Source organism: Dipodomys spectabilis, unplaced genomic scaffold (assembly GCF_019054845.1).
Source record: "Dipodomys spectabilis isolate Male_0828 unplaced genomic scaffold, ASM1905484v1 ptg000234l, whole genome shotgun sequence".
Classification (NCBI taxonomy): Eukaryota; Metazoa; Chordata; class Mammalia; order Rodentia; family Heteromyidae; genus Dipodomys; species Dipodomys spectabilis.
Genome location: NW_024870911.1, coordinates 10,906,737 through 10,925,274, shown reverse-complemented (window position 1 = coordinate 10,925,274; position 18,538 = coordinate 10,906,737). Strand labels below are relative to the sequence as shown.

General features: G+C 39.5%; 1 protein-coding gene across 1 annotated transcript in view; it reads left to right on the top strand.

Moving 5' to 3' along the window:
- The window catches only part of Irak3 (interleukin 1 receptor associated kinase 3), a 33,690-nt gene extending 22,453 nt beyond the window's left edge, over window positions 1-11,237 (top strand). The window contains exons 8-12 of the mRNA XM_042699152.1: window positions 348-466; window positions 8,977-9,175; window positions 9,650-9,712; window positions 9,806-9,970; window positions 10,591-11,237. Of these exons, the coding sequence (XP_042555086.1) occupies window positions 348-466; window positions 8,977-9,175; window positions 9,650-9,712; window positions 9,806-9,970; window positions 10,591-11,037 (993 nt within the window). The 3' untranslated portion in view covers window positions 11,038-11,237. The remainder of the gene's footprint in view (window positions 1-347; window positions 467-8,976; window positions 9,176-9,649; window positions 9,713-9,805; window positions 9,971-10,590) is intronic.
- Window positions 11,238-18,538: the final 7,301 nt, after the last annotated feature.

Here is an 18,538-nt window from a genome sequence, read left to right as displayed (position 1 = left end):
GCCATATACCTACTCCTGTCATGTTTCATTAAGCTAAAATTTAAAAAAGTATTGGGTGAGAAGGTGAGGTCGCTTATGTGTATGGAAATGTCACACAGAGTCCCCAACACCCCCAGTAATGTATGCTAATAAAAAAGTAAGAGAAGAAGGTGAAAAGTAAAAAAAATTAAATATTTCTATCATCTCTAAAGAAGCAGGCCCATCATCAGTAGTAGATAAGAACCCATTTGGAACTCAAAATAGGTTGATAAGAAACCTACATGTTTGTCCTTTACCCTTCTTGACATATTGGAAAATTAGCTTATATTCAGAAAATGTAACTAAACTTACTGCCACTGTCTTCTTAGGGTAACACAGCCCCACTCTCGTGGGACATCCGAATCAGCGTATTAATTGGTGTATCCAAAGCCATTGGATATTTGCACAACATTCAACCATGCTCAGTCATCTGTGGCAGTATATCCAGGTAAATGATCACAGAGCTTTAGACTATACCTTTCACCACCACAGGTGGGTCATATTTCACATATTTCTATCTATACTTTTCCTCATTGGAAGTGGAGGCATGGCTCAAATTGTAGAGCACTAAGCTGTAGGTTAAAAAAAAAGCTGAGTGAGACAGCAAAGCCCTGAGTTTGAGCTCCAGAAAAAAACACACATAAAAGCATTTCCAAGCAAGGAAGACAGATTTGCTTGAGAAGATTTGCAGGTTGGAGGATAAAACACGATTGGAGATAAAGAATGTGGTAAATAGGAGATTAGAAGGGGCCTTATTCATGAGAAGAATTAACTATATTTGCTAAACTGAGCTGTGGTGAATGACTCTGAGACTTGTCTGGAGTTGTGTGTGGGAAGAGAAAAAAATCTGCTTTCTCTCAAGTAGTATCACAACTGAAGAGGAGGCCAGTTCTTCCAGAACAGTCTCCCCTATACTGGTTTATAAAATAATTTTAAGTAAGACTGGCAGACAAAATCCTCAATAAGTAAATATATCCAAAGAGGATATCCAAAGAGATCTAATCAGAGCTAAGGAAAAATACTGTGGAAGAAGCAGAAATTGAGGTGGAAATGTAACTAATGATGGATTCATTTGGAAGAGCATTCAGTCATGTCCATCAATAGACTATACCCACTCAGAATGTTAATGTGTTAGAGTACAAAGTTCTGGAGCTATAAACATTAGCTTGAGAACTGGTTTTACAAAGGCTCATCAGTGTATCCCTACTGCTTCATCACCTATCAACCCCTTCTCACAGCCATTGAACTCCAAGTCTTTCTGCTGAACTGCAAGGCAAAGATGTTAATTAGTGCCAACTCTTACCATAGACTTAATTCTCTTGTTTGGTGACCCGCACCCCTATTCTCTAAGAGCTGGAATAAGACTAACACCGTTCATTCAGGTCATCGAACATGTGTCAGATGGTAATGACAATCAATCCCCAGACAAACACCAGTTGTCAATCGTCAGACCTAGATTACTCACCTTCATCTCTCTTAAAGGAAAATTCCACTTCACTTTAATCCTGAACCTCTGTGGTTCTTGGCCTTGTATGTTCTGGAATACATGCCTCTTTTGTCTTTGTTGTACATTTTTTTAACTGTTTGTAGGGAACGACAGCTTTCAGGAGGAATATCATCTATTGTATAGCCTGATAACTGGCTCAACAAAAACACTTGTCAAAATCTATATAGAACAGAGTGACCTTTTTCCTGAGTAAATCAAGGAAGTATTTTTTCTGAAGGAGTGAAAAATAGAAGATATTATTTCTTTTCTTTTCTATAGTTAGTCTTCAGATTAGTGGGCCATGGAAAACCTTATCATAAATCAGTTGACATTATAAATAATGTTATTAGTTGATGTTGTAAGTATGAAATAACATGGAATAATGTGTATAAAGTGAAAAAAGTAAGAAGACAAAATGAAATAGTATATAGTACATACTTGTACACATAATTATAACTCTATAGAACTACAGATTACTTTACTTACAAGAAAGATTGAAAGTAAAACATACCAAAATATCAACAAGGGTTTATTTAGATAGACTGTAGGTTTATTTATTTATTTATTATAAAAGTGATATTCAGAGGGAATACTGTTTCATAAGTCAGGTAATAAGTACATTTCTTTTTTTACAATGTCATCCTTTCCTTCACTCTTTCCCAGTTTTTCCCTCCCACTTCTGCCCACAAGTTGTAAAGTTCATTTTCAACATAGTGTCTACTGAGTCCCAGGTTAGTTTTCTAATAGATTAATTTTTTTCTTTCCATCCATTTAAAATGTGCAAGGAGTATTTTCTATTCTTATAATAAAAACAAAATTATTAGAAAAAATAACGAGTGAAACCTTGCTCACACTATCAGAAGAAGTTCCAAGACAGTTTCAAATTGCTAAATAAAATTCTTAAGTCTTTACCCCAGTCATTCTTCATAATTAATTCTATCTATATAAAAACTTGGTTAAAAAGTTGTAAAATGCCAGCCAACCTTTATGCTGATCAGACTCTCTACGGGGCAGAGCTTAGGAGTGTTGAAGGAAATACCTGCAGCCGCTATCCCACACTGGAATTGCTCTTTTAAGAAAACTTCTGAAATGATTATTTTCTTCCTGATCTTTTCTCTCCTTTTCTCCTTCCCCAACTACCCCAGTGATCTCATTATTGTCCCTGTCTCTTGTTACTCTTTAAGAGTATGACCTTTGTGCCATCTGGAGGTAAGCATGACATCACTGCACTTGCTAGATGGGGGTGTGAGTTTGAAATGAGGTCATAAATGGAATGTGCAGTCCAGATCTGATTCCCACATAATGTTAGACTCATCTCTTCTACCTCCTGTGTGTTCCTTCCAACCTGTGTTTGAACTCCAGCCATGAGGGAGGGTCTAGCACATGGGGTTCTTTTTCCATTTGAGTGCAGATCTAATTACTATAGTATTTTTTGTATTTAAAGCTAAAATCCAATGGCTGGGTGTTAGTTTATTTTGTCTTTGGAACAGCTAAAGAAAAAAAAAAGTAAAAATTCATCCTTCCTCCTTGTAATCGACAGTTTCTTAATCTTTTATTCATATAATTGAATGAAAAGGTCCCCCCCCCCACCTTCCTTAACTGTAGTAAATAAAAGAGCACCAAACAGGGAATTAGAAGAGCTAGATTTTAGTCCTGGTGCTGACATTAAGCTATTTTGCATGAAATAAGTCATGTCAGCCATGTGGGCTTCGTTTATCTCATCTGAAAAAGAGGCAGTACACTCTAGCAGCCATGACAAATCAATTTTAGCTCACATTCCATCTATGATGGATTGGTAATGATTTCCCAAGTGCAGTGGTGAGAAGGAACTTAGGGTGGGTGCTTTCTGAACTCAATTACTGATGTCTGCCAATCACATGGGCTAAATATTTGCTTTATCCAAGTTCAGAATGTTTACATAATACCTCTAAATAAACAGAGATCCCATTTATTTTGGCTCAGCATTGTGCTGTTGTAAACAACATGCGATGGCCTCCAGTTAAGGACCAAATGGTACAGTTGAGGTTGTCCAGTGGGAACAGTGAGGGAGGAGCACAGGAATTCAGAGCAGTGCAGGGAGATGCATGCGGTAGAAGCACATCTTATGGCTGTGTGGAGGATTTGGATGAACATTAGGGAGGGAGACGGACTTTCAATATGAGAGGCACAGCATAAAGAACCCCCCAAAGAGAACAAATAAGTTCAGTTTATCCTGTCTGCACTGGTAAATATGAACATATTAAGAGTGACAGAAAGACTTCAGGCTTGCGGATTAGGGAACTCAGTGAAAGCCAAAGGATGCAAGACCTGATGCAAACACCCACTAAATACCTGGTTCTTAATCTGCCAACAATGGTGACTGTAGGTTTTAATTGTTATCATCTCAGTTTGATAGGAGAAAGTCCCAAGTTAGTAACTTGCCTCTGTCGCATGGTAGGCAAGAGGAGGTGACATTCCATGTTTGTGTGAGTCTAGCAATCATCCTCTTATTATGGGATTAATGGTTTTGGATTACTTGGAGCATATTGGCTTCTACCACTCCACCTCTTAGAGGGGGTGTGAAGCAGAAACATTGAGGAGAGTAGGTTGAATTTATGGTACAAAATTCGGTAATGTAATCAGTGAACACATAGTGAATATCATAGCAGGCAGCCAGCCATCTTTGAGGGGGATATAAGGCCTGGAACTCTGCATTGTCAACCTTGGTTTGTTCAAGCAGCATGAGTAAATGGCTTTCTAAGGAAGAAACTGTGGAGGTCTCAGTTGGGAACACCCACAGGAGGAAGCCAAACCCACGTTCCAAGGGCATTTTCAACAAGTCTAGTGGTTTATTTAGCCCCCAAAAATGCTTTAGTAATTTGAACTCTTCAAATAGAATGTTATAAAAACAAAACTCACTTCCAGATGGTGGAATTTGAGGAGGAAAGGATTTAAAGAAAAGAATCCCAAAGAGTTGCAATCTGTATTCTTGGCAAAGGGCCTCTTACATTTTTATTTGGGCAACGAAGATGTTTTTGAATTACAGGATCACATAAAAGCATCTGAAAGCAGTAAACCTACTTGTTATTTCCATCCCATCCTTTAGAAAACTTAATTGTTTTCACATTTATGAACAATTTTAAATGGAAACACATTTTATCCTCAGCACGTTTCATTCCTGCTAATGGTTCCAAAGTGAGGGGATAATCTTGGTGAACATTTCTAATGTGTCCTATAAAATCTTTTTCTTTAATTGTATTGCCATTTGTCTCCTGCCAAGTTAAACAGAGTTCCAAGAGAAAGGAAGGAAAAAAATTGCTTAAAAATGTTATTTTTTTTTTAAAGTGGAAATTAATCAGGGCTCAAAGGTTGGAGTGAGTAAATGCATGGATCATTTCCTTTGTGAGGGAATAGAAAGACTGAGTAGTTGGGAAAACTGGGCAGGAAGCAACAGATTAGTGTTTTCCCCTGCTCACCGCCCCCCACCCCCCACAACTCCCTAGATACAAGAACAGTTTTGCCTAAGGACGCAGCTCCCTCCTGCCTTTATTATTGTACCTAAACCTCAACATTGATTTGATAGACATAGATAGATATGTACATGCATGTACAATACATGCCAAAAAGGTTTATTTTCCCCTCTCTATTGTCAAATTACCTAGAAATATTGCTTCAGTTAAATGTGTCTAAGACTTTGGTTTCTTGAAACTAATTAACATTGTACTGATTAACCAAAGGTTAGAGTAAGCAGGACTTGAGGACCAGGATGTACCCTGTTGTACCACTGTCATCATCAATGTAATGCCAAGGTCACAGTACCCCCCCACAAGAAGACCACCGAGAGTCAGACTCTACAGCTGTTTTATTTAAACGGGCTGCAGTTTGGGCCTCGTCCTACACTCCGACACAGCGGAGCCCAGGAGGAGAGCCCCAAGCTAAGGATTTGCAGGTCTTATATAGGCACACAATCAACCAGGTGTTTTGATTACCACCACGTGTTGCTTTGCTAGACAGAAACAAGCAACATGTGGTGGTCACTGCCTCAATCAATCAATGCCCTTAAACTTCTAATATTACCCAACCCAACCTCTTGAATTTTAAGATAAGGTGTAAGAAGGACAATGGCCAGTCTATATTCAGTGTTGACCGTATGTGGGTGGGAGGTGTGGGTGTGAGTGTGTATGTGTGTTATTAGGATTTAAACAGGGGCCTCCTCGTGGTTATTTGACTTGCTTGCTAGCTTGATACTCTACCACTTGAACCAAGCCACTAGCTTTGATTTTTTTGTGGTGATATTTGGAGATAGAGTCTCACAACCAATGCTTCTGCTTGAACTGACTTGAACCATGATCCTCCAGGTCTCAGCCTCCTAAGTAGCTAAGATTATAAGCCTGAGTCACCAGTGTCCAGCTACCAGTCCATATTATTTAAACTGTATCTTGAAGTCCTTTCTAAATAATAGGAGCTTTACTTATAGTTTTTGTTGTTGTTGTTTTTGTTGTTGTTTTTGTGTCTTTGTACTTGTCTCAAGGTTTGGACTCAGGACCTTGGCAGTGTTCCTGAGCTTTTTTGCTAAAAAGTAGCATTCTACCACTTGAGACACAGCTCCATTTGCAACTTTCTGGTGGTTAATTGGATAGAAGAATCTCATGGGCTTTCTTGCCAGGTTGGCTTTGAACTATGATCCTCAGATCTCAGCCTCCTGAGTAACTAGGATTATAGGCATGAGCCATTGGTGCCCAGCTTTACTTACTTTTTAAAGGTTTAATCTTGATGAAAACCTAGTGAAGTGGACATTGCAAGATCCTTTTACTTGCATGGAAAGTGAAGTTCAAAGAAACTGTGTTAGTTTAGTGAGGTACATTATCTCACAGAGGAACATCTCTGATGAAGTTTCTGCACAGAAAGCTTAGGATCATCAAGTAGCTGTAAAGCACCAACTAACTTTCATTCTAAAACATTCCCTGGGCTCACTGGGGGAAAGAGAAAAATCCCATAAACCAACAGCAAACTAGGTTTAGGTCCATATGATTCCAGGCAAGAGACCATGCATGCTGAAATGGAGGCGTGTGTAGCCACTTTTCCAGTAACACGCATGTCTGAGGAAACTGGGCCTTGCTTCATCTGAGGGGAGGCAGGACACCTGTGGAGAGGTGCAGCACTGTTGTCACAGCTGTGACATACGATATGCGATCTCACGTCAGGCCACCAAAGAGGCCAGTTGAGTTCTCTTGGTCTCTGGGGCTAACTTGGGGAGGGAAGCCCTGAGCTTTCCTGAGGGTTCTTAAACACAGAGGCTGAGTATTGGTAAATTCCGTTAAGTATAGTCACATAGACACATACACATGTACATATATTGGTTATGTTCTTACATGTCAACTACAGCATTGGCACCTAAGTTCAAATCCTGCCTTTTAATCTAGGTGTATCATTTTTACTTTTTAAGGCCCGGAAGCTTGGAAGCAATCTGACACACAAAACAATTCTCACTATAAAGGGGTGTTGCATGGAAGATTCAGATCCTCCAAAGGAATTGTCAAGACTCCACCTTAATAAAGAGATAAAGTAACAAGCCCAGAGCCAGGACACAAACTCATCACCTGTGATGAATTCCCCTCATGTCTTCAATGTATAACCAAGAGTCCTTCTGCTAGGAAACCTACCAGGAGAGCTGATGTCTCTGGGTGTTAGTAAATAGCTTGCAGTCAAGCATAGAAAAAATAAGTTGCAAAAACAGCAAATTGAAAGTGTGGTCCACTTGGTCCACCATATACTATAATGTCATTTTTTATGTGTTTATTTTTTGTTCTTTGGGCATTTTCTTTTCTTGGTTTTTGTTTGCTTGGTTGGTTTTTGGTTGCCAGATTGCAACCAAGCTGCCCCCTTGGCAATCCATTGTTGTAATTTTAGTTGTTTTCTACCATCTTTACTTTGTTAGTCTATTTTATCCCACAGAGTAAATTTACCCAGCTGTCCTGCATTGTAGCTGAAGGCACTTTATGTTTGAACATTCTATTTACAGTTGAGGCAGAAGAAAGCATTAGGGTGGACATGGATTGTGGAAGGGCTTTTTTTTTGTGATTTTCTTCTTCCTGAAACAGAACATCCTTCTTCCATAGCTGCCATTAACCTTTATTTAGAACAGAATAAATCACTGAACTCAAGATTTATGACGTATACTAAGGTCTGCTGGTAAACAACTTTTCTTTTCGCCCAGTGCCATTATTCAATGTGTAAATGCAGCACTCGAATAATTCCATGTCTTGTTGATGACCTCTCACTGACCCCAGGTTCTTGGTGGGTTTCTTGAGTAAGCATTGTGTTTGTGGGCACTCAAATCACCTCTGCCTATCATTCACAGATGTAGGATTTACCAGTTGCAGGAAATTTCCACTAATTTTGTCACGGGTCAAATAATTGCCTCCAATTATGGGGATCATTGTTGTTCTTGCTCCCTCTCTTTCTTTTATATCTAGAAAGGATTTGGTCCTTCTTATGTATTTTGTGCATTCAGCTTTGGCACCGTCAGGCCTCTGCCATTGTATGAGAACAACTACTTAAGCCAGAGTAGGGAAGAAGGGTTAAGAGGAAAGGAGCAGGAGAAGGAGATGGCAAAAGAGGAGAAGGGGAGGAAGGGATGGAGAGAAGTATGTACTGAATCTAACTTCTGCAGTTAGTTACATTTTAAATGAAACTCAAAAGTCAGAGCAAAAAGTTCTTAAAGATGGAACTGTGGGGTTGGGCTATCATTAAAGCAGGATCTACCAAGAGCCCTGAAGCTAGGCACTGGTAGCTGACACCTCAGGAAGCTGAGATGAGAGGCTCACAGTTCAAAGCCAGCCTATGCAGAAGTCTGTGGTACTCTTATCTTCAACTAACCACTAAAGAGCTGTAAATGGAAGTATGGCTTGAGTGGCAGAGAGCTAGCCTTGAGCAAAAGAAGCTAGAGAAAACAGGAAGCCCTGAAGTTAAGCCTCAGTTTTACCAGCACCAAAAGCAGATTGTTCCCAGTTAGTGGCTGTGTGCTGGTAAGCCAAGTTTCCACAGTCCAACTATTTCCATACAAGAAACCCTTAGTTATTAGCTGATTAAAACTCACTTCATGTTGTCATTAAATGTAAGAAAACCACAAAGAAAGCTGCTCTATGGTTAATTATGGTTTGATTTATTGACATAGTTGCAGCTTTTCTCACAATTTTCCTATCTATCTATCTATCTATCTATCTATCTATCTATCTATCTATCTATCTATCTATCTATCTATCTCTGTAAATGTGAAATGCCCACTCTTCATAGGTGAGGTTTTATACCATACTTAGATCGGTGCCTTAAGAGGAAATGATTTAAGAGGTCTGAAGTCCATGGAAATATATGTTTGGCTTCATTTTGTCAATGTTTTGAATTAATCGGATAAAAAGGTGAGCTTACTATGTTGTAATTTTATTAACATCCTTATGATGTTGTGTCTTGTTTGTCCTCAATCACAATTTCAGTGCAAACATACTTTTGGATGATCAGTTTCAACCTAAACTGACTAATTTTGCCATGGCACACTTCCGACCCCACCTAGAACCTCAGAGTTCTACCATTAATATGACCAGCAGCAGCAGGAAAGATCTTTGGTACATGCCAGAAGAGTATATCAGACAGGGGAAACTTTCCATTAAAACCGATGTCTTCAGCTTTGGAATTGTGAGTAACTACTACCAGTTAATAAGGAGAGATTTTTATTGCCAAGAATGTTCTGTTTGTTGTTGTTGTTTTGGTTGGTCATAGGGCTGGGCCTGGGCGCTGTCCCTGAGCTCTTTAGCTCAAAGCAAGCACTCTACCACTTGAGCCACAGCGCCACTTCCAGCCTTTTCTGTTTATGTGGTATTGAGGAATCGAACCCAGGACTTTATGCATGTGAGGCAAGCACTCTACTGTTAAGCCACACTCCTAGCTGACCAAGAATGTTCTTAATTCTCAGAAGAAATATGCAAAGAGCTTTAACATCTAGGCTCATTGACTTACTGCTATCTTATATTTTAATTCTGGTTACCAGTGAAAACAAAAAATAGCAAAAAAGATAATTAGAACTGTTGTATTCATTGTGATTAATAGCTACAACAGATAACATGTATATTCTCAATATATATAGCTGACTTTGTACATATTACCTTTTAGGTAATCATGGAAGTTTTGACAGGTTGTAAAGTGGTGTTAGATGATCCCAAACATATTCAGCTGGTAAGAATTGTCATCATTGGCATACTTGATTTCCTTTTTAGTTATTTTTCAAGTCAACTTCTAGGTAATAAGTTTATCTCTTCCTCTTTCTAGCGTGATCTCCTTATGGAATTGATGGAGAAGAGAGGTCTTGATTCATGTCTCTCACTTCTAGACAAGAAAATTGAGCCCTGTCCTCGGAACTTCTCTGCCAGGCTTTTCTCTTTGGCAGGCCAGTGTGCTGCAACTCGGGCAAAGTTAAGACCTTCAATGAATGAAGTATGTATATATTACATGGCTTTATTCAAAACTGAGCTATGGGAAATTTACATTATGGGAAATCTGAGCTATGGAACATCTAAACCTAAGGATGACTTGTATATCCAAGTGAATTCTTTATCATTGAAGCAAATCCAGTCCCAAACAGATAAGTCTAGCCTAATAAATCATCTTTCTAGATTGCAAAACAATCACACCAGCCACATGCCAGTGACTTATAGCGGTAATCAGGAGGCTGAGATCTGAGAATTGTAGTTTGAAGCCAGCTTAGGGAGGAAAGCCCATGAGATTCTTATCTCCAATTAAAAGTCAGAAGTACAACACCAGCCATGAGCAAAAAAGCTAAAGGAGAAGGTCAGGCCTTGAGTTCACATGCACACATGTGAATGCACACACATACACACACACACACACACACACACACACACACGCACATGCACATGCACACACACACAGAGTTACCATTCACAAGACATAAAGTCTTTTCTAATGTAAAATTTGATAGTTGAATTATTTTCATGAAAATTAGATAATAGTCTTTAATAGGTAGAGCGAGTAAAGATGGGTAATAGAGGGTGATATTCAGATTTAATTCAGTGTTTGTCCTCTTTGTTAATTAGGTCCTGAATGCTCTTGAAAACACTCAAGCCAGCTTATATTTTGCAGAAGACCCTCCAACATCATTGAAATCCTTCAGGTGTCCTTCTCCTGTATTTCTGGATAAGGTACCAAGCATTCCAGTGGAAGATGATGAAAGCCAGAATAGTTATTCAGCACCTCAGGATAAAGATTTGAGAAAAGATAGAACTCAAAACATCCCTTTTGAGTGCAGTCAGTCTGAGGTCACATTTCTGGGCTTGGAAAGAAAGACAGGGAGTGAGAGAAGAGAGAATGCTTGCTATCCGCCCAGTTCTTGTGAAGAATGCGGGTCCCCAGAGCACTCAGATACGTCCCAGGCTGTGGGGATCACTGAGATCAGTCTGCACTCTTCTTCAGAAGCATCAGGCCTGGCTTACAGGAGTAGGCCAATGGAGAACAAGTGCTCCTCTGTATTTCTTTTGGAATGAAGATGAACAGAACAAAAACAAATGAATTTCATCCGAAGAAGAAAGAGGAAAGCAAGGGTGACTGGGGCATGTGGAGGAGAGGGCATCACTGGGGAAGGCATGATATGCACAAGTAATGCCCAGAGAATGACAGATAGCAGACTTGAATAATGTAGATAATCTGGGGCTGGGAAGGTGGCTCAGTGGTAGAGCGCTTGCCTTGCATGCCTGAGGCCCTGGGTTCAATTCCTCAGCACCACATAAGCAAAAAGAAAAAAAAAAGAATGTAGATAATCTGGACAGTTGCATTCCTTGCTTCCCACACTCCAAAACAGAATAGCTTAAACAAATGTTTTATTTGGGGAGGGGGATAATTGTCTCAGGGTGAAACCCAAGCTACATGTGGAATTATTCAAGATCCTGAATTCTGACATCAGCTAAACAAAACAAGCAAAATCCACCACCAAAGAGGGCTTGCCTTCTCGCCTCTGCTCTGTCATCTCCAAGAGAGTCCTCACTGTCTCTGTCGGCTAAAGACATTCAATTGGGCTCCATTGTTTGAGTATCTGTTGCTTGTTTGCAAGGTGGTAGGAGCTGTGGAATTTGTATAAAGATGATATGTTAATAGATGCCTTTTTACAATTATTGGTCCTTAGTCTTTATCTGTTCCTCCCCATCCACTTTGCCTAGATGGAAAGGAGCTAGGCCCAGCCTTGGCCAGGGCATGTTCTCTGCAGAGAGGGAGTGCTTATCCAGTCTGTATTTCTATATTCCAACACTTAGGATAGTTTATTTAGCATACAGTTTAGCTGTTGACTATTCTTATAAATATTTTGCTAACTCAGAGACCTATCATGTCCTGAGTGGATGAAATTTTAATCAAGTGATTTTTGCTTGTTTTTGTTTGTGCTAGTCCTGGGGCTTGAACTGGGGGTTTGGGCACTGTCCCTGACCTATTGTGCTCAAGGCTAACATTGGACCACTTGAGCCACAGCTTCATTCCTGGCTTTTTTAGTGACTAATTGGAGATAAGGGTCTCATAGGCATTCCTGAGCTGGCTGGCTTTGAAGCACTATCCTCAGATCTTAGCCTCCCAAGTAGCTAGGATTACAGGTGTGAGCCATCAGGGCCTGTCTAATCAGGTCCTTTTTGTTTCACGAAAAAAATAGCTGTTCACAAAGATCAGATTTTTTTTTGCTTGCTTTTATTTTCTGCCATAAAGCGGTGCCCTTCCTCCTACTGCTTCCTGTTGGGTCCCGACAATTGCTGTCCTCCAGGAAGTCCCCCTGATGTGGTAGCACAAAGTACTCACTTTTTCAGCATCTCCATAACAATTTCTTTGTGTTTCTTATCTATGGCACCTACTTTGTGAGTTATCTAAAAGTCACCTTCATTAGCTTACCTCTTTTACTAGGTGGTAAACACTGTTTGTTTTCTATTACTGCTATCACAAACAACTACCAATTTAGTGGCTTCAAGTAGCATGGTTTATTTTTACAGTTCTTGAAGGTCAGTAGTCCTTGGCATTTCTTGTGAAGAAGCTAGGGGAGAATCCATTGTCTTGCCTCTTCTAATTCTGGAGGCCACCTGCATTGCTCAGCTCAGGTATTCTTCTGTCTTCAAAATCACCTCCAACATAACATCTTGTAGTCTCTCCTCTTCCTCCTCCTTCCGACCATTTTCTCTCCTCATTAAAGGCCCTTGTAAGTGCACTGGCTTACTCAAATAATCCAGGAAATCTTCCTTGTTTATGATCCTTAAATTAGCCAAGCTTGCAGGGTACCTTTTTTCCTGTAAAGTCACATAGTCACAGGTTTCTGAGATTAGTACATACCCATTTCAGGGGTAAGGGGACGGCCTTATATACTTCTTCAGTGTTAGAGGGCACCTCTTCGGGGTTTTGTATTTAGCCCACACAGAGCAGGTATTTCCTTATAAATTAAGTTGAATTATAGCTATCTATAAGCCCACATAACTAAAAATATTTGATTTAATAAGCATCACTGAGTAAATGAACAAAGTAAGGATAATGAGTCTTTATGATACTGGATAAAAACTGTCAAAGGAAGCCATTTCCAGAGGTTTCCAGAATCTCTTGCTGCAGGAAGCTTGCAACAAAAGGGTAAAAGTCTAACTTCCTAGGCATCAGCGGAACAGAAATTTTTTTTTGCCAGTCCTGGGGCTTGAATTTAGGGCCTGGGCACTGTCCCTGAGCTTCTTTTGCTCAAGGCTAGCACTCTACCACTTGAGCCACAGCACCACTTCCAACTTTTTCTGTTTATGTGGTGCTGAGGAATAGAACCCAGGGCTTCATGCATGCTAGACAAGCACTCTACAACTCTACCATTAAGCCACTTTCCCAGTCCAGAACAAGGAAATTTTTAAATAATTAATTTTAAGTAATCAATTCTTAACTAAATTTAAATTAATTAAGTTTAATTTATTTTAATGAATTATAAAAAAAAAATCACACAAAAACAAAAACCCAGACATACTTAGTGGCACCTATGTAGTAAAAACTTGGGGACAACTTAAATATCCCTAATAGAAATGGACGATGGGTTAAATAAATTAAATATTATAGCACATACATAAAATTGCATTTTAATGCAACTGTCATTAAAATTATCCAGCTATACACTTACTGCTGTGGAAAATTTGTCTTTGATATGTTATTGGATGGGAAAGCACACTAGAGAATAGTGTCTTTATTATGAGCCTATTTATAACATCAGATATTTTCAAAGCATATATGTTTCATAGATAACTCCTTGCCAGATGTTAATGAATTTCTATTGGAGCTATGGTATTTGCATGACCTTTACTTCCTTTACATTTTTATGCATTTGAAACTTTTAAACTGAGTATGTATCATTTTTATTATCAACAAGGAATATAGATAATTTTATTTTGGAAATAAATAGTCCTTCTTTACCTTTCTGCATTTTTCCTTGGCTCTTTGTTCTGTTGTGGCCTTCAAAACAATTAGAAACTAATCATAATGCATCTATTCCATTGTACTTTATTGGTTGTATCTTCCAACCTACTAGTTAATGTTACTAAATGGATTTGATTGGTATCCCTATGGTTAGTGTTGAAAAGACATGTGGAAATGCAAACCCAAGAGACAAAAGTCAGATAAGGTGAAATACAGGAGAGTAGACAACAGATCACAGTATATTAACAGGGGATTTTATAATTGAATATTAATTGATTTGTTACCATCTTAAGAAAAACTGCCGTTAAGATTTAGGCTTACAAATCTGTGCTTGAAGGAGTTACCTACAGCTTAGCAAAAAGATCTTTGGGGAGATAAAGTTGCACCATAAAGTATTGAATCCCCAGACTTGTGCTCCAGTATCTGTTTTTAGCCTATATAAAAATTTAACTTGCTGAATTTAGTAGACTCTAGGCTGCACTTATCAGGCAGAAATAAAACTGGCAACAGGATGAGAGAATGTGACTGAATATAGTGTCTTTCTGTAGCAGGTAGAGACAGGACCTATGTAACAATGCTAACGGGATCCACAGCGCTGCATTAATTATAAAGGGAAACAGCAAAGTATACTCCAGGGTAAAATACCAAACCTAATGAGTTCTATCTGGAGGGACTATTTTGTGGACGTAACTAAGTTACACAGTGTGTAAATATGATCAAAACACTTCCAAGGCAAATGCAGCTAAAATATTAATGACAGTTTTAAGAGCATAACGTCATACCAATTATATGATGTGATATCCAGTTAATGTATTGGTGCTATTTTGTGTCTCCTGGAAGGGAAATGCTGGGTTATACTAACTGTACCTTCACTGCAAAGCTTTCAGCAAGATGCCAGTTCGAAATCAAGAGTATTACAGTCCAGAGCCAGCCTGGGAAAAATATTCCAGAGACCTCCACCTTAAATAATATATAGCTGGATGTGGCAGTGAGTGACTATCATCCCAGCTACTTGGGAAGTATAAATGGGAGAATGGTAGTCCAGACTGAGCTGGGCAAAATCTGAGATCTTGCTTGAGAAATAACTAATGAATAAAAGGTGATTGGTGTAGCTCAAGCACTAGAGTACTTTCCTAACAAGCACAAGGTCCTGAGTTCAAATCACAGCACTTAACTTTTCCCTCCCCCTAAAACAAAAAGACATCCTTTCAACAAGAGAGAAGTTGAGGAATCAAATTTATAAATACCATATAACATGAAACCATTTTTGAACAGCACATTGAAATGAGATATGAAGAGCCTCTGATTGTTTCCTTACTCTTCTTAATCTCATCATTCACTAATAATCATTTCATGTTATTCTGAATGTGAACAGACTAATTACACTACCATTGCCAGACCATTAAACATTGAATCCTAACAATATTTCTTTTATCATTATTACTGAGGACTTCAAAAAAGAGTTGCATTGACTTCAGCCAAGGGCAAATATTAATCTATGACCTTTTGTTTTTATTTTGTATGCCTTGGAGGACAATTTAAAATTCCTACATCCTTCCACAGCCAAATGTGCATGTTTGTGTGGACTCACCGCCAGCAGTTATAAAGCTATTGCTTGAGATGGGAGACAGGACAATGGCTGACATTTTCATTATGCATTTGTCTAGCATTTTGAAGAGAGGAAAATAATTTATGCGATTATATATAGTCTATCTCGACCATTAAAATGTGCTTTCCTAATAAAATTATCACTGAATTTCAGAAAACATATTCTGATTCATCTACACCTTTCTCCTTACCTCGTACCCTGGCATTATATTCTTAATTTCAACAGTCATTTGAATGACCCAAGTAGCATCATTGCCTTATGGCTTAAAGGTCTTGTTAATCACAGTGAAATCACCTTTCCATTTCACTTCATTCACTATTCCCCAGGCCAGAGTCAAGACCTTCAACATCAGAAATTCTGGTATATTGTCTTTGACCTACAAAGACATCCTGTTAGCTGATCTATTTTGTTTTCTGTCCAATCAACCACAACCTTTCTTTCCCATCTATTCCATATTTTTCTTTGCTTATCCTGGTGGACCATGGGTTTGTATCTGTGATTAGCCTTTCAGAGAACTAGAACAACCTACAAACAGAGGAAAGTTTCAAACAAAGGGAAACATTTAATGGTAGGAATTGGTTATCACAATGTTGAGAAGGCTAGAAGTGTAAAGAAAATGAAAGGAAACTGAATGTACTGCAGGATTAATAAATGACACCCACTCTTACTCCTATGGATGAAAGGGAAAATGGAAAATGAAGAGCTTTCACTCTCCTAAAAGAGGCCACACAACTTCTAATCAGTCATTGTTTCTATCCCTAGGAGGTCTTCATTTTTCTTCCATTTCAGTTCTTAAAGGGAATCACCTCCAACATTTCCTATACATTATGAGGGAGAGGTGACGGCAGTAGAATGTCTGTTATATCTTCTAATATCACCTCCCCCCCCACAAATACCCTCGCTTCCTTTGCCCTCAGCAGACACTTGGCTATTTATTAGCTAAGGTTCTCTGGAGAAACAGCATGAATACACTTTTTGTAGATAAACGAGAGAAGATTTATTTATGGGATTTGGCTTACATGATTATATAATCAGAAAAATCCCACCATCTGCCATCTGCCAAGTAGGAAACCAGTGATGTAACACAAAGGCCATAGGCCTGAGGCCAAAGACCTGAGACGTTGGAGCACTGATCCCACAGTCTGAAGATTCAGGAACCCAAAGTATTGATACCCAAGAAGAGAAGATAGCTACCCAGCTGACAAAGAGAGGGAGAGGGAGAGGGGAAAGGGGAGGGGGAGAGGGAAGGGGAGGGAGGGAGAAAGAGCGAGAGCGGGAGGGAGGGAGAGAGAGAGAGAGAGAGAGAAAGAGAAAGAGAGAGAGAGAACACTAATCCTTTGGTCCTCTTCTCTCTTTAATTCTATCCGAGCTCTCAACCAACCAAATGATTCCCATCTGCCTTGGTGAAAACATCCTTCACTCAGTGTACCCATTCAAATACTGTCTTAGAGAAACATTCTCATAAAGGCACCTACAAAAAGTGGTTTACATTATGATTAAGTCTCCTCCTTTCCTGATTGACATGAAGCCTTCATTATGAAAGGTCAGAATCCTTGCTGATCCTTCCTTTATGGGGATTCTGGGTTTTGTGTTAACTTTCATGCCTAGAGACAGAAGTATTAGTAACCAGACTTCTCTATAGACTCAAAACTTCGATATCTCTGCTCTCATTGTAGTAGTTACATCCAATAGTTACATCCTTCTTTCTTTTTGGTTCAGTGGCATGAATAATTCAAAATGACAGTCTCTCACCTTCAAGTTCATGAAAGCATGGTTTTATGCATGGAATCATTTTGAAGTAGACTTAGATAGGCATGGGGGAAATGAAGCAGACAACATTTTGGTTAGAGGCTAATGTAAACTGAGAGCTTTGTGTTAGCAGGAATTCCTGTGAGTGCTCAAGACCATCCAGAACTGTCTGAGACCAACACAGCCCACCAAGATGATTGCTAACTGTCTTTTGCTTCATTCTAATGGCATCTCCCATAACTTCTTTCATCTAAAAACTTAATATATGGCACAGGTGGCTTGTGCCTGTAATCCTAGCTAATCAGGAAGCTGAGATCTGAGGATCACAGTTTGAAAACAGCCTGAGCATGAAAGTCCATAAGACTCTTATCTCCAATAAGCTACTCAGAAAAAGCTGGATGTGGCACTGTGGCTCAATAAGCAGAGCACTAGCCTTGAGCACAAAGAAGCTCAAAGACAGTGCTCAGGCACAGGACAGGCAAAAAAACAAAAACAAAAACAAAACACTGATATAAGGCCAAACAAAGGAAGTAGACCCTATCCACAAAAATTCTGACTTATTCCTGAATTTTCTACCTTAACTCATTAATAAAATAAGTCTTGGACTGGGAAGGTGTCTCAGTGGTAGAGCATTTGCTTTGCATGCATGAGGCCCTGGGTTCGATTCCTCAGCACCACATAAGCAAAAAGAAAAAAGCTGGAAGTGGCACTATGGTTCAAGTGGTAGAGCGCTAGCCTTGAGCTGAAGAGCTGAGGGACAGCGCCCAGGCCCAGAGTTCAGGCCCCATGACCAGACCCGCCTCAAAAAAGTCTTGGGCTGGGAATGTGGCTTAGTAGTAGAGTACTTGATTAAGTATGCATGAAGACCTGGGCTCGATTCCTCAGTACCATAAACAGAAAAAGCTGGAAGTGGCAATGTACCTCGAGTGGTAGAATGATAGCTTTGAGCAAAAGAAGCTCAGGGACAGTCCCCAGATCCTGAGTCGAAGCCCAGTACCAGCGAAGAAGAAGAAGAAGAGGAGGAGGAGGAGGAAGATGAGGAGGAGGAGGAGGAGGAGGAGGAGGAGGGAGAAGAGGGAGAAGAGAGAGAAGAGGAAGAAGGAGAAGGAGAAGGAGAAGGAGAGGAAGGAGAAGGAGAAGGAGAAGGAGAAGGAGAAGGAGAAGGAGAAGGAGAGGAAGGAGGAGAAGGAGAAGGAGAAGGAGAAGGAGAAGGAGAAGGAGAAGAA